We start from the raw sequence: 15,381 nt of genomic DNA, 5'->3' as shown, positions 1-15,381 counted from the left end.
TTTCTGCCTCCTAGTTGGGTGGAGACGCGCGATAGAATTTTCTTTTTAGCTTGTTTTCGCGTGGAAACGTGGAAAAGTGGTCGGTTGTGGACGGCTGTTTGTGTATATTGATCCATTGTCAGATCGTTTCACCGACCTTGAAAGACTCCTAGATCGCCAATGGTTTGGTTACCCTTCCCTACTAACAAGAATTCCTTCCCAGTTCTCTTGCTGCTGTCGTCGAGTACAGACGAAAGCAAATGTGCGCATTGCGGTTCGGTTTTGCTGTGCCTCTAGCCTCTGCTGCTTAGGCAAACGTAGTTATTGTTACGCACGCTTTGTTCCCCGGTCAATAACTTTGGCTTCACTGGGTTTCGGTGCTTTGAGTGTCGGCGAGATGAGCAAAGTTGTGAATACCGAACAATTTCGGTTTCCCCCCGGCAGCCCCCGACCGTCTTGGGAGGAAATTGCCACGTTTATTAAACAGTTGGATACCGATCCCATGTTAATGGAAACCGTGTACAAAAAGGCAAGTGACCGTTCCCTGTTCGTGAAATTCACGAGCCTGGAAGGATTGAGGGAATCTCTGAAAAAGAATTTGGAGCCGCGGAGATTTGCCTATGCAAATGGAGAATTGGTGGCGGTGCGCATGTGCATCGCAGGTACCAATGTGCATTACGTCCGAGTTTTCGACCTGCCACCAGAACTGGGAGACGATAATGGTGCAAGTTCTCGCAGCGTTTGGAGAAGTGGAACGTGTGGTCAGGGAAAAATTTCCCGCTAATTTAGGTTTAGATCACTTGTACACGGGAGTTCGCGGTGTATATATCGATGTGAAGAAGGAGATTCCACCGGCGATCACTTTCCTGAATATGAAAGCAAGGATCTTCTACAGCGGACTAAAGGATACATGCTTTTTATTCCAAGCAGTGGGACACCGGCGAGATACTTGTCCTTAACGAGTGAACCGGAACAAGCAGGAAAAACGGCAGCAGCAGGTCCCAAGTCTCAGCTCGTACGCTGAGGTAGTATCAGGAAAGGAAGTTGAAAAAGAAACAGTTGTGGATGATATTATTGAAATTGTGGAAGAAGAATATGTAGAAGAAGAAGATGAAGCAGTAGTAGCTGAGAAGACTATGGACTCAGGAGGAGAGGAACTGGCGGAAGGAGCTGTTAGTAAACCCGCAGTCGAATTAGACAAGGAGATTCGACGGAAGAAAGGTTTGGAAGAGCTGGAAAAAGTTGCCAAAGTGATCCAGGAGGCAATTGCGAACCCGCAGGCATTTCAGCGTCGTGCCCAATATGCGGCATCCCGGTCAAGTTCTGGTTCCGGCTCGGCCCCCAAGAAGAAATGTGCTCGCAAGACGAATTACTAGTGTTTTTTCAATTGTATTTAGAATAACAAATTGTTACTTTTGATTCTCGGCTCGGTAGAGTTTTTCATTAAACAAGTGAGCCTTTAAATAAACGAAATAGAAAAAAAAAGAATTCCTTCCTGAGACAAACGTAGAGATGCAGCGATTCTCGGTCTCTATAACAACTTTTGTCTTACTAATATTCCTTCCCATTCTCGATGGCCGTAAGGACGTGGCCGGTGCCGTTATTGACCTTACTATAGCTGGAAGTTCTCAAACTGTGTACATTGAGAATGCTGTACTAGTCCCAAGCCTCATTCATTGGTTCTCTGTGCAATTTCGATTCCTCCGGTCAATCACGAAGTAGCAATTACGAATTGTGCCGTCATCTATGCTCATGCTCATGCTCAGTTCCATAGCATTCTGCTCAACAAGTGAATAACGAACAGTGAACCATTTTTAATGATGGTTTTATGATTAAAAGCAAGAAAACTGCTTTTGATTAATTATTAACGATTGCTGATAACTGAATGATGGTTCCATTAGCCTTAACTAATTGGGTGGATGGAACTGATGGATAGAATCATTGTTACGATGAAATATACACTGTCTTCACATTATCATACTTATCCAGCATTACAATAGCTGATTTGATCTTATAACACCGACTCACCTTTGAACCGTTTACCGTAATATGTATTGGCTTTATGACAATAAAGCATAATGAGAACCTGGCGCGCATGCTCCACACGTGCTGCTTAGCATGCGCATGCTCTTCGCAAAGCCGACTGCCAGTCTGACCGTTTGAGACTACATCGCAATCGATCACATTAGAAGACGCACCGTTCTAGAGTCTAATAATAGCTTATAATCACCCGTGCGTGTTTAGTCAAGAGACGGATTTTTTCAGTAACAAGAACCTAATTCCACAATGGCCTCAATTGATAGCGATCCTCTATATACCGAGCTGTGCAGTGATAAAACGCTCAGTTCCCAGAAGGAAGGATTCTTTAACGCATTCTACTGGACAGTGGCGGAAAACTTCACCGGGCAGAATGAACACTGGCTGCGGGACGTGTTCGGCAAGGTGCAACCGGGAAATGATGCGGCCAAACTGCAGCTGATTTACGAAGATCCAGTGGTGTGTTTTGAAGTTCTTGGGACTCTGGAACATGTCAAACCGGTGTTCCGCGGCAAGGACGCCAAGTTCAGCTGGCAGCGACGCGAGCAGGCTACCAAGCTGTTGAACGAAGGCAAGGTGCAACAAGCACTGTTGATGGCTAGTCAGGCGGTCATTAAGGCTCCTGGCAAGGGGGTGGATACGCACATCGATCAAGGCATGACCCTGGCCTGTGCGTTCTGGACCAGGGCCGAAGTGTTGATTCGTATGTTGGACGGCAAGCATGCTTTGAGGGACTTGCAGATGGCTGCAAAGGCAGGCTTCCCGGTGAAGGCGAATGGCGAGTACTACGGAAAGATGGCTAAGTGTTATGCGCGTAAGTTGTGAAGTTGTAACATTCTCCTGACTGATTAGATTTTCAAATGATTTACAATTGCAGTTATGGACGACATGAAGCGAGCAGAAGTATCAGCCAAGCTGTTTCACCAGCTTGCAGGTTTTGACGATTACAGACTGCAGCGCCTACGAGAAGATTTGGAAGATTTGAGGACATTGAAGGCTGAAGATGCTGCAATGAAACCCAAAGATCCAGAGGCGAAACTTCCGGAGCTCGCTGGAGGAGCAAACGAAGAGCTGAATGGTGCATCTAAGAAAATTTCGCTCAGTGGAACAGTCGAGGAGTCGAAAAGGGGTCGCTATATCGTTGCGACAGAAGATCTCAAGCCTGGTGAAACGGTACTGGTAGAGCCAGCTTACGGAGCATGTCTTTATCCAAAGTTCTTCGGAACGCATTGCAATCAATGTTTCTCCAGGTAGGTTTCGAAGTAGTATGTAGAATGTCGATAATCGCTCACAACCACTTCCAGATTGATCGCTGCTGTACCTTGTGAGGATTGCTGCGGTGTAGCCTTCTGCTCTCCGGAATGCCGTGATCAGGCCTTCGCAGGTTATCATCGCTTTGAATGCAAATATTTGGACCTCATGATTGGATCCGGTATGTCGATTCTGTGCCACCTGGCCCTTCGACTGGTCACTCAGGCCGGCTCTCCCGAGAAAGCAACCGAAATCACCAAAGAATTATCTCTGTGTGCCCACGCGGAACATCGCAGCCAAGAGGACTACTTCCGGCGAACTTTGATGGCTGCTTTCTTGCTGAGGTGTCTCCAAAAGTCGGAGTTCTTCGGTCGCCGTAAGACAGAAGCTGCCGAACCAACACCAATAGAAGCGAAAGTTGGCGGAGTGATCTTGGAACTTCTTCAGTCCCTGCAATTCAACGCCCATGAAATCTACGAGACGAAGATCACCGGGGATCATCGAGTCGACTCCACCAAAGTTCAATACATCGGCGTGGGAGTTTACAAGACCGGAGCCATGTTCAACCACGAATGCCATTCGGGAGTTTCACGAACTTTCCTGAAGACTACCATGATCTTGCACACCAGCCGGCCGCTGACCAAGGGTAGCTCGGTTCCGGAGAACTACGGAATGCACTTCATTCGTCAACCACTGCCCGTTAGACAAAAAGTGCTTCGTTCACGCTATTGGTTCAAGTGTGATTGCAAAGCCTGTTTTGAGGACTGGCCAATGCTGGAGAAGATAAACGACAAACCGAAACTTCGCTGCCCACAACCAGATTGCGCAGGAGTGCTTCCGTATGCGCCGAAGGGGAAGTGTTGCAAGTGTAAGAAAAACGCCAACTTCGAAAGTACCTTCAAGATCCTGCGGCAGTGTGAGGACTTATACGATGAGGGCGCCAAAAAGATGACTCAGGAACGTCTCGAGGAAGCAGCCGAATCATTTAGCCAAGGGATCAACTTGTTCTACCATGTCGCTGTACCCCCGCACAAGGCGACGCATGTAGCCGAGGAATCACTGAGAACTTGTTTTGCGGATTTTGGTAATATATTCCGCGTTTGAAAATTACCGTTCATTACGATTGTTCAGTTTGATTGATTGACAATGAAGACATAAAGACATTTTTTTGTTTTTTTTTATGCTTTAGTTGATTGCTGCTTTGTCAGATTTGTAGTTGAATAAATTTGATGTGTACCCATTCAAAATTAGTGAGTCATTTTTATTTCTTTCTCCGTAGCGTAACACACTCGTTCTTGAGCGCGACTTTGGCAGCGGTGAACACTACCCGTCGCTCATTTCACTCCTCGTCCCCCCTCCCCCTAGCATGACCACATGGTTTATGGATGGCCTCTAAGATCTTTTTCTAGTCTATTTGGCTCAGAGCATTCATGATTAACGAAAAATTAAATCATGATCAATCATTGATGATTAAAATTTCAATTTCTGTGATTTATGATTAAGATTAATGATTAATTTGATTTTTGGGATGATTAATGATTAAATTTGCTTTTATCTGTGATTAGTGATTATGATAAAAGATTAAAAATGGCTAATTGATTAAAAATCATGATTAGTCATGATTAATCAATCACAAAAAACTGTAAATGATTAATGAAAAATTAAATCTGGGTTATTTAAAATATATTTGAAATTTCAAATATATAGTTTACTATTCCCAAGTTAAGCGCTCAAGAAGAATTCCTCCTTTTTCCGCAAGTATTTTTGACAACTGATGCATTACTTTTCCTTACGGAATTATCGACAAAATAATGGACTATTTTCCGAAAATAAAAGTGACAGCTCCATTTTAATTGCATGGGAGATATTACCGATGTTACACTTTACTTGCCGCCTGCGAACTGCTCAAGTAATTTTGAAGTGGAATCATTACATACTTGACCATTACTTGTTCTATCTTTTTGTTCAGTACGTACAAAGTGGAAACTAGCCTTAGAAATGTATCTCTGTATTGGCTGGGAGTGCATATTGATCATGCGAAAGAAAGTTGGAAACTTCGGAAGTCAAAACTTCGGCGAAGTTCGGCGTCGGCATTCTAATTTTGGGGTTCGCCGACGCATAAGAATTGCCTGTGTCGGCGACGCTTCAATTAGAATGCCGACGTTTGTACTTCGGCGAACTTTTGTTGGGGGTAATTGATTTCACATAACGACTTTGGTCTAAAATAAATCAATATGTACAATAAATTAAAACAGAAATTTGAGATGGGGCCAAGGGGATTTCCAGGAAGTTCCAAGGGTCTTCAGGGGTGTTTCAGGGGATATCGGAGGTTTCAAGGGCGTTTCGAAGCGTTTCAGATAGGGTCATATCAGGGGAGTTTCAGGAACATTTTAGGGTTTCAGGGGCATTTGGGAATTCAATGGCGTTTCAATGGGCTTATGTAAATAATAGGGGTGTTTCAAGGGGTTTCGTTAAGAGGTCTCTGAAAATCATCTGAAATTTTATGAAACACCTTCAAATCCGCCTGAAACCCCAACGGACCCCACGTAATTCACCTAAGATCTCCCGAAAGCACCGAAAACGCCTACGTAACGACTCTAAAACACGTCAAAAATAATCAGAAATCCCATAAAATCCCCTCCATATAACGCATAAGAGACCCCCCGAAGGACCTAAAACGCCCATGAACCCCATGTAACGCACTTGAGACCTGCATTGAAAACACCTCCGTAACGCCTCAAAAACTCGCAAAAAATAATCTGAAATTTCCTGAAATGCCCTGCAAACTCCGTCAGCCTCATGTAACGCACCTGAGACACTCCGAAACCCCCGATAGCGCCTGCGTAATGCCTTTGAAACCCACCACAAAACCTCTGAAACTTCCTGAAAAGCCTCCGAAATTCCTTTGAAACCACCTCTGAAACCCGCCGAAAATACTCTGATATTTCCTGAAATTACCCCGGAAACACCCCTAAGACCTGCTCCAAATATCAATTACCCCAGCGTGACCTCCAGGTACTGTCCTGCAACCCCTTTGGATCTCCTGAAACGCCTATAAGACCGCGTTTTAGGCACCTGAGACCCCCTGAAAGCCCGTAGAACCCCTCCTAAAATGACCTTTACCTCAAGGTACCCCCAGAAACCCCCTGAATCCTACGAAACACTCATGATACCCCTTCAAACTCCTTGAGTCCCTCTTAAAATGACCCTAAGACCTTCTGGTGTGCCGTGGTTCCCCATGGAATGCCCCAGAAACGGCCCTGAGACTTGTTAGAACTCCCCTAGATCCCTCTAAGGCCACTTGAAGCACTCCTGAGACCTCCTAGAATCCCTGAAGCCCCATGAGGGGACCCTAAAACCGCCTTAAACGATCCTGAGACCTCCTGATACCTTCTTGAAAGCAGTGCTATCTCCTGGTACCCCCACTGAAACCCCTTTTAACCCCCTGCAATCAACCTTTGCTCGTCTCTATAAACGCCCCATAGCCGTCGTTGCCATAGTTACCGTCATTATTAATTTTTTTATGCACAGTATTGCAGGGCATAAAAAAGATTCATAAACTGAAATTGCTTGGAAAGAACCTGCATAAAAAATGTTGTAGTATTTAGAACAGCATTTAAACTTATTCAAATTGGATGATATATATTATATGGTGAATCATTTTTTATGATGAATGATTAAAGATTGATTAAAAAAATTCTTATGATTATGATTACTGATTAATGATTAAATTGCGAAAGCAACGTGATTAAGATTAATGATTAATGATTAAACGATATTTTTTGTGATTATGATTGATGATTTTTGATTAATCTTAATCATTAATAATTAATCATTATTTAATTTATGATTAATCATTAACGCTCTGATTTCACTAAAAATAATTATTTGGGTAACGTGTGATCATCTACCAAAGAAATTATATTCTACGAAATACTGAAAGAACACCACAATAACAATTGGAAGCATTTGATCAGAGTTTGGTATTGATGTGGTTTTTTTTTGTAGCAATGAAAATAACTGAAAATAAGTTTTGATGTTATGTCATAGAAGGCCCGTGCACAGAAAAGGCGACAAGGGAGGTGTTTTCCCTCAGAAGATACCCTGATCCATACTCTACATGTGCACGAAAATCGATTTTGAAAATATTGTTTCGTTATTTAATAAAAAATCCAAAAACGAAAAATGAGGAAATGCTTCCAGTTTCGCCTTAACAAGTGAATGTAACTCATTGCAAGTCAATGTTCCCATCCCTGGAAGACGAGTTTGAATCGGATTCATGCAACAAAGTGTGGTTATGACACGAGATACCTTTGCATTGGTGCACGTAGTATTTACAGGTATTTACTTATTGCTGGAGCAGTTCGAGCAAAGACCTAACCCGAGCAGGAACGAATAACTGATACATAACTCCAGCATATCAAAGTCAGGTATCATACCAAGATAAGATATTGATCATTTACCCAGGTATTAAAAGTAACTTATTTTGAAATACCTCATCGAGCTATTGGTTTGGTGTTGATGACTGCTTGAGGTATTATTTAATCACAACAAAATCACTATTTGTGTGGAAAAATCACCGATTATTATTTAGGTATTGCCATACCTGAGGCCATTATTCACTTGTTATGCCCAGAATATACACCAGTTAGTATTTTAGGTATTTTACCTCTTATGCAGGGCTTCTAAATACCTCATTCAGGTTGTAGGTATTCGGTTTTCCATACATGAGTTTGCTATTCTTCAGCTATTTTCTCCTGCTCGGGTAGCCCCTCTCCGAAGCAATGCCTTCTTGTAGGTCCCAAAAAGACGTAGGTTTTGGCGGCAATGAGAATGAGTTTAATGGGTCGGGAGCATAGCTTTGCCTTCTAATTTGCTTTGTAGAAGGCGGTCCCCAACCTCATACTGCATCGACCATCCATCCAGGTGTCTCTTGAGCAGAGTATCCCTCATTGCTTAAAAAGAAAATAAGGCTTATAATACAGCAGCAACATTGATTTTTTTTGTGTAATACCATGTAAGTAATGACCTTGAAGTATAGCCTAGGATATGCCGAAAAACTTCGCCGAAGACCGCAAAGTGATGCGAAGCTTGTGAAAAAGTTATTCGCTTGGTAACTTAGGCAAAAAATTGAGATTTTATTATTGATGTTATTCCTTTACATGTTAAATGTTAAGCACCACCGGGCAATCTGTACGTTATAACTTTTTTCACAAGTATCGAATTACTTTGCGGTCTTCGGCCAAAGTTTTTCGACATATCCTAGGCTATACTTTGTTACCGAATGGCAACATTTGTTTTTTATTTATTTGGTGTGGGAATTCAGGGAAGATATTTGTTAAGGTCGAAAGAAGGAAACCGTCAATTTAAATAAAGTGGGCGATGATGGAGTATTTGCGCACGAAATATTTCCATCGTTGCGTTGCGGGTGGTGGTTGGAAAACTCCACCTGAAGTGAGCTGCGATGGATTGGCGGAAGGATTCGATCGCAAACGCACACATCAGGTGATCGAAGGTGGTGAAGGGAACCGAGCGAGCAACCGGGATCATTCGATAGCCAACCTCGTTACAATCGACAAGGCCAAGAAAAGTGTCAACTATCAAAGTGTTTTCGGGAAGTGCGCGACCATTTGTACAGTTCGCGAGTTGTTTTCCCAAGAGTTTGCCTCTATGCCACCACGGTAGAGTGTCTTCCAGAGGAAACAATTCGTGTGAAGTCGCGCGAGTGAACCGATTATCAGGAATCAACCGCCGACGGTTAGTGACCATCGTCGAGAACACGCGGTCACCGATCGCCATTGCGAAACCTCGGGGGAGAATTTCCCTTGCTAACAGCGTCACCGTTCCGAATACGGAACTTCTTCCGGCGGCTGAAGTCCGTGGACCGTACCACCGACGTTACTCCGTATTCCACTGCTCCTGACCAAGAGCAGCAATCTCTCCACGCCGGCCTCCCCCTACCTGAGGCCCGGCAATCACGGCTTTGAACGGCACGGCACGACACGTGCGTCGCCTAAGGACTTTTGCGGGGAGCCAACCTCCCTCACCGACCACCCACCGGCCGCCCATAGGCTGTCCGCCGGTATCTCCACGGCCACCCGTCGACCACTCTCCGGCTGCCCATCGGCTGCCTGCTAGTATCTCAAAGGCTGCCCGCGGCCACCCACCGGCTGCCCATAGCCTGTCCGCCGGTATCTCAACGGCCGCACGCCGGCCACCCACCGGCCTCCCATCGGCCGCCCGCCGGCCACCCACCGGCCGCCCGCCGGCCACCCACCGGTCGCCCATAGGCTGCCCACCGGTATCTCAACGGACGCCCGCCGGCCCCTCACCGGCCGCCCGTCGGCCAACCACTGGACGTCCGGCAATCGAGCCTGCTGCCACACCGCTATCACCACCTGCCCGGAATCCATCGCCCATCTTCTCAGGATCTGCCAATAAACAATATATCCAGGTAAATTTTCACTAATTTTCGTAGGATCCCCACCATCCGAAAACCTCCCCGACGCAGTTACGCCCTGGGACCCGGGACAAAAGAGGCCTTCTGTGCCCACCCCGGAAGCTGCCGTAGGTTGGACCAGCAGCTTGGGGTCTAGGCGAGTTCCCTTCAGGGCCTCAGCATACTCCCGGGGTCAACGAGTTTCACTGGCGCCCAACTAAAAAAATAAGCCTTTTGAGGTTCTCAGGAGGGAAAAAACATCTCAGGATGTTTTCTCCTTTTTAGCGTTGGGGGAGTTTTCGATACTAGCGTTCTCAAAACCACTCTGATCGCACTAGATACGGAAAACATTTGCGTTTAGGGGTGCCCGCTGGGGAAGATCATAGCTTAATGCCAAGTTGGGTCAATTTCCTCGCGAGTTTCTAATATTGGTCGCTTTCGTGGGTAAAATTTTGATTAATCTGAAATCAAAATTGTGAGCTTAGGGGGTGATTGAGTCAAAGTCGATCTACATCAACCAAAAAGTGGTAAATTGTATCTCTTCCACAACACATCTGTTCCAACGTGAGCAACTATGCCGTCTCGACAGTCAGTATCGGGTCCAGACTTCCAAGTTCTCTATCGCGGATTACGGGTAGACCATCTGTCCCCCGGTGAACTCGACTACGAACTTTTTCTTCGCAATGTAGTAATTGGTGACGACGAATCGCGATGTAAACGACGCCGAAGACTTAAGCAAATACTGAAGGACGAAAGGGAAGGGCATGAGTTTATCATTCATTATGATCAGGACCCCGAGATGGATCTTGAGGCATGCAAGCATATGTTTAAAGAGTTCGAACGAAAACTCACCCAGGCCCCTAGTGCGCATGCGAAAATCCCTTATCAAGCCAGACTATTACATTTAGGCCATCGACTAGCGGTGGTAAAGAATCATGCGATTGGGGAACTGAAAGTGCAAGCTGCCGAAGCGTTTCGGGGAGTATTAGACCTTTTTTCAGAGCATTTTTGGTCAGATGACGTTTTTTTTGCGCAGTCTGAACCAGATTCCGAAAACGAGTCTGAACTCCTAGATGAAGCAGTTGGGGGTACAGGTGTAGCAGACACTGCTCGAAGTGACCGATCTACGGGAGCCATACCAAAACAACCAAAACAATCTAACTATGTGACAGTGGAACAATTTAATCAAGCCATGACTGACATTGGTTGCTTGATCAAAGCCCTGTCAACACAAATTAGTGGACTTAAGGAAGACGTGAAGAAATCGACCGCGCCGCCACCAGTTCCGAAACTCAACAGCACCAATCCCTTTTTTGAGCCCACGGAGGTACCGGAAGTGAACCCAACTGCTCCTCGGGTGAATTGGGCTGATTTCGAAAGTGGAACGAGGCTGCCAAAACCACCCCACAAGCAAAGTACAGGACTTCCTGAATCCACCTTGGTGGGCACAGAAGCCCTCAATAGTTCTTTCATACGAAGACTAGACGATTTGTCGTTTACGTCTTCAGTAGGAGGGAACGGTCCTAGCCAGGCCGAACCGATGCCAGTTGGGCCGAACGTCAGATATATTCCTCAGCCGTATCCCGTGCCTCAGCCTCGTAAAACTACTCCGGTATCGCAATGGAAAATAAAGAAGTATTCAGGAAACGATCAGGGCCTCGGGTTAAACGATTTTCTTTCACATGTCCACCAGTTAGCCATTTCAGAGCATGCGTCGGCCGACGACCTGTTCGATTCAGCAATTCACTTGTTCGACGGGGCCGCTCTGAGCTGGTACACAGCGGGTCGAAGTCGAAATTTACTGCAGGGGTGGGATCATTTGATTCAGGAGCTCAGGAATGAGTTTCGACACCCGGACTTAGATTCCGTACTTCGCACAAAGATTTATCAAACGCGACAGCAGAAGGGCGAATCTTTCCAGCAATATTATTTGCAGATTGAGAAACTCTTCCAGGCCATGCATCAGTGCATGTCCGATACCGAGAAAGTAGAGGTCCTGAAAACCAATATGCGGTATGATTGCCGTAAAGCTCTTGTTGGTAGGAATATTCGGACCTTGAAGGATCTGCTAAACATAGGCAAGGAGTTAGACGCAACTGACTTCTCCGCCTTTTCGAAGGTTTTTGGGCCACCCAAACGCGAAACATGCGCAATCAACTCTTCCAGCAGTGGCGGGTCCAGCGGCTCAAAGACCTTTTATTCCCGAAACAAACCTTCAGAAGTGGGAAATGCGTCAAATCAGCAAGGAAAAAGTTTTAAAAATAATACAAATCCTCCAAAGGGAACGTTTTTCAGAAGTTCCCATCAAAAGGTTGACCAAAAACCACCCGAAAAAGGTTCAAAGTTCCTACCGCCCCCAAAAGAGTCACCACCAGGGCCTAGTCAACCCAGTGCTCTCTTGAAGATGGTCTCTAATTATTCCCCTCCCGATGAGGGCGAATGCTTCAATTGTGGTGAGGAACACGACCTATCTGATTGCCCCATCCCTCGTCGGGTTTTTTGCGAGGCATGTGCCTTCAAAGGTTTCACCCGAAAGAACTGCCCGTACTGTCTAAAAAACCAAATGAGGAAGTCCTAAAGCCGCTGGAACTTCCGCAAGCGCAAGATGAGGATAGTTTCCACAGTTGGTTATCGGAACTTGCCGAGTTTTACGAGACAAGTTCAGATAAACCAGAGGAGGAAATTTCTTCACCTCAGATCCATAAAATTACACTTCACAATTTTCTCGATGATCGTCCTCATGTGAAGATCAAAATATTTGACATTGAAATCACTGCTCTTCTTGACTGTGGAAGCAATCTAACTTTCATAAACCAGTCACTTTTCAACAAGTTTCGACGAGTCCAGGTCAGGGAACCCGCCGATCCGGTTGAACTTCAAACGGCAGATGGATCTAGATTACAAGTTCTCGGAGAAGTGTTGTTGCCTTACACGTTCGACGGGAAAACCCGGGTGTTGTCGACACTAGTGGCACCGGAGCTTACCAAAGAATGTATTTGTGGCATGGACTTTTGGAAAATCTTCGGAATCTACCCCGCCATCGCTTCCATCACTTCCATTTCGGAAGATTCAATCCCGATTCAAGAAAAACCAAAAGAAGCTCTCACTGTTGAACAGGTAGAGATCTTAGAAAGAACCAAGCAGTTGTTCAAAGTCGCATCTGGTGAAACTTTAGACACCACACACGTCTGCGAACACAAAATCATTCTGAAAGAAGAGTTTAGGACGGCTAAGCCCGTACGCCTGTACCCTTACCCGATTGCTCCGAAAATTCAAGAGGGATTATTTTCAGAACTTGAGAGACTACTTGATCGAGGAATTATCGAAGAGTCAAACTCTGATTGGTCTCTTAATATGGTTCCAATTCGGAAACCTTCCGGGGCTATTCGTTTGTGCCTGGACGCTCGCAAACTCAACGAGCGAACCGTACGTGATGCCTATCCCCTTCCGCACCCTGGACGAATTCTCAGTCGCTTGCCTCGAGCTCGTTACCTCTCCACTATTGATCTCTCAGAGGCATTCCTGCAAATTCCGCTTGCGCCGGAATCGCGCAAGTACTGCTCGTTCAGTGTGCAAGGGAAGGGGATGTTCCAGTTCACCCGCCTACCATTTGGTTTAGTCAACAGTCCTGCGACGCTGGCAAGGTTGATGAACCAAGTGTTAGGCCAGGGTGCACTGGAACCGTTTGTCTTTGTCTACTTAGACGACATCGTCATAGTGACAGAGACATTCGAAGATCACGTACGGTTGCTCGAAGAGGTTGCGAGACGCCTACGTGAGGCCAATCTATCTATAAAGCTGGAAAAATCACATTTCTGCTTGGAAGAGATCCCGTTCCTCGGCTATATCTTGTCTTCTGAAGGATTGCGAGTTAATCCGGAGAAAACGATACCTATAGTTGAGTATGAACGGCCCTCTACCCTCTCCAAACTTCATCGCTTTTTAGGCATGGCCAACTATTATCGGCGTTTTATAGCAGATTATAGTCGGACCACGTCAGCCCTTTCAGAACTTCTTAAAACGAAGGCAAAAACCCTGAAATGGACTCCAGAAGCCGAAGAGGCCTTTCAAGCGATAAAAGAAAAGTTGATTACTGCTCCAATCCTAACAAGCCCCAACTTTGAATTGGAGTTTTCAGTACACACCGATGCTAGCGACCACGCAATAGCCGGTGTACTTACACAAAAGATTGATGGGCAAGAGCGAGTGGTGGAGTATTACTCCAAGAAACTCACCACACCTGAGCGAGTATATCATGCTACCGAAAAGGAAGGCCTTGCGGCCCTCCTTTCGATAGAACATTTCAGAGGCTACATAGAGGGCAGTCATTTTGTCCTCGTTACGGACTCGTCTGCGCTCACCTTTATAATGCGCTCCAGATGGAGAAGTTCATCTCGGCTCAGTAGGTGGAGCTTGGCATTGCAAATGTACGATATGACCATCGTACACCGCCGCGGCAAGGACAATGTGGTGCCTGATGCGTTGTCGCGGAGTGTGATGGCCATATCCAAGAAATCACATTGTGAGTGGTATAACTCGCTCGTAAAACAAGTGGAGGAATCTCCAGATGAATACCCCGATTTCCGCCTCCAGAACGGTCAGCTACTAAAATATGTGTTAAACGATGATCTTGCAGATCATCGATTTGATTGGAAACTTGTTCCCTGCCCAGAAGCGCAACTACGAATTATCAAATCCAATCACGACGATCAAATGCACATTGGTGTCGATAAAACGGCGGCGAAAATCCGACAGCAGTTCTATTGGCCGAATTTGTTCCGAGATGTTCGGGAGTATGTTCGCAAATGCGCCGAATGCAAACAGATAAAACCCCCTAATACTTCGTCTACGCCAATCATGGGAGATATGCGAGTAGCATCACGCCCTTGGCAAATAATCGCTCTTGATTTTATCGGTCCACTGCCACGAACCACAAACGGAAAACAGTATATCCTAGTAACTTTGGACTTATTTAGTAAATGGGTGCAGCTACAAGCTTTCCCTAAAATTTCTGCCAAAACACTCAACTCCGTATTGACCGACCAGTGGTTTTTTCGAAATTCCGTACCGGCGATCATTCTTACCGATAACGCTACCACCTTCACTTCGCGTGAATTCCGTCAGCTGCTTGAACGGTTTGAAATCCAGCAATGGTTAACTTCACGTTACCATTCACAGGCCAACCCGGTAGAACGCGTTAATCGCGGAATTAATACCGCCATTCGGTCATATGCACGAGAGAACCAGAGGACCTGGGACTCTCGATTGTCGGAGATAGAAGTCGTAATAAATTCGACTATCCACACATCCACCGGATTTAGCCCATTTAGAGTTGCCAAAGGTGAGGAGATTATCCTCAAAGGAACAGATCACTGTCGGTTTGAAGGTGAAGGGGAATCCTCCATTGAGGGGAGGCTGGCTCGTATACGAGAGCAGAATCCCCGCTTATACAACCTCGTGCAAAAGAATTTACAGAAAGCGCATGAAACGTCTGCTAAAGTGTACAATCTACGCACAAACAAACCGGCTCAACCGTTCAAGGTCGGCGACAACGTGTACAAAAGGAACACAAAGTTGTCTAGTGCTAACGAATTTTATAATGCTAAACTAGGTGCTCAATATGTACCTTGTACGGTGCTGGCTAAACACGGGACTTCCTCCTATGAGTTGGCTGA

At 45.7% G+C, this 15,381-nt stretch overlaps 1 protein-coding gene across 1 annotated transcript; it reads left to right on the top strand.

The window, feature by feature from the left end:
- The first annotated feature begins 2,142 nt into the window (after positions 1–2,142).
- Positions 2,143–4,504, top strand: LOC109405835 (SET and MYND domain-containing protein 4). The gene is made up of 3 exons (XM_019678894.3): positions 2,143–2,830; positions 2,894–3,266; positions 3,321–4,504. Exons 1-3 carry the CDS (start codon positions 2,266–2,268, stop codon positions 4,369–4,371), a joined length of 1,989 nt encoding a protein of 662 aa, XP_019534439.2. The 5' UTR covers positions 2,143–2,265; the 3' UTR covers positions 4,372–4,504.
- The last annotated feature ends 10,877 nt before the right edge of the window (positions 4,505–15,381 follow it).

Source organism: Aedes albopictus, chromosome 3 (genome assembly GCF_035046485.1).
Source record: "Aedes albopictus strain Foshan chromosome 3, AalbF5, whole genome shotgun sequence".
Lineage (NCBI taxonomy): Eukaryota > Metazoa > Arthropoda > Insecta > Diptera > Culicidae > Aedes > Aedes albopictus.
Note: the sequence above shows the minus strand (reverse complement) of the source record. Positions and strands in the feature narration are given on the sequence as shown.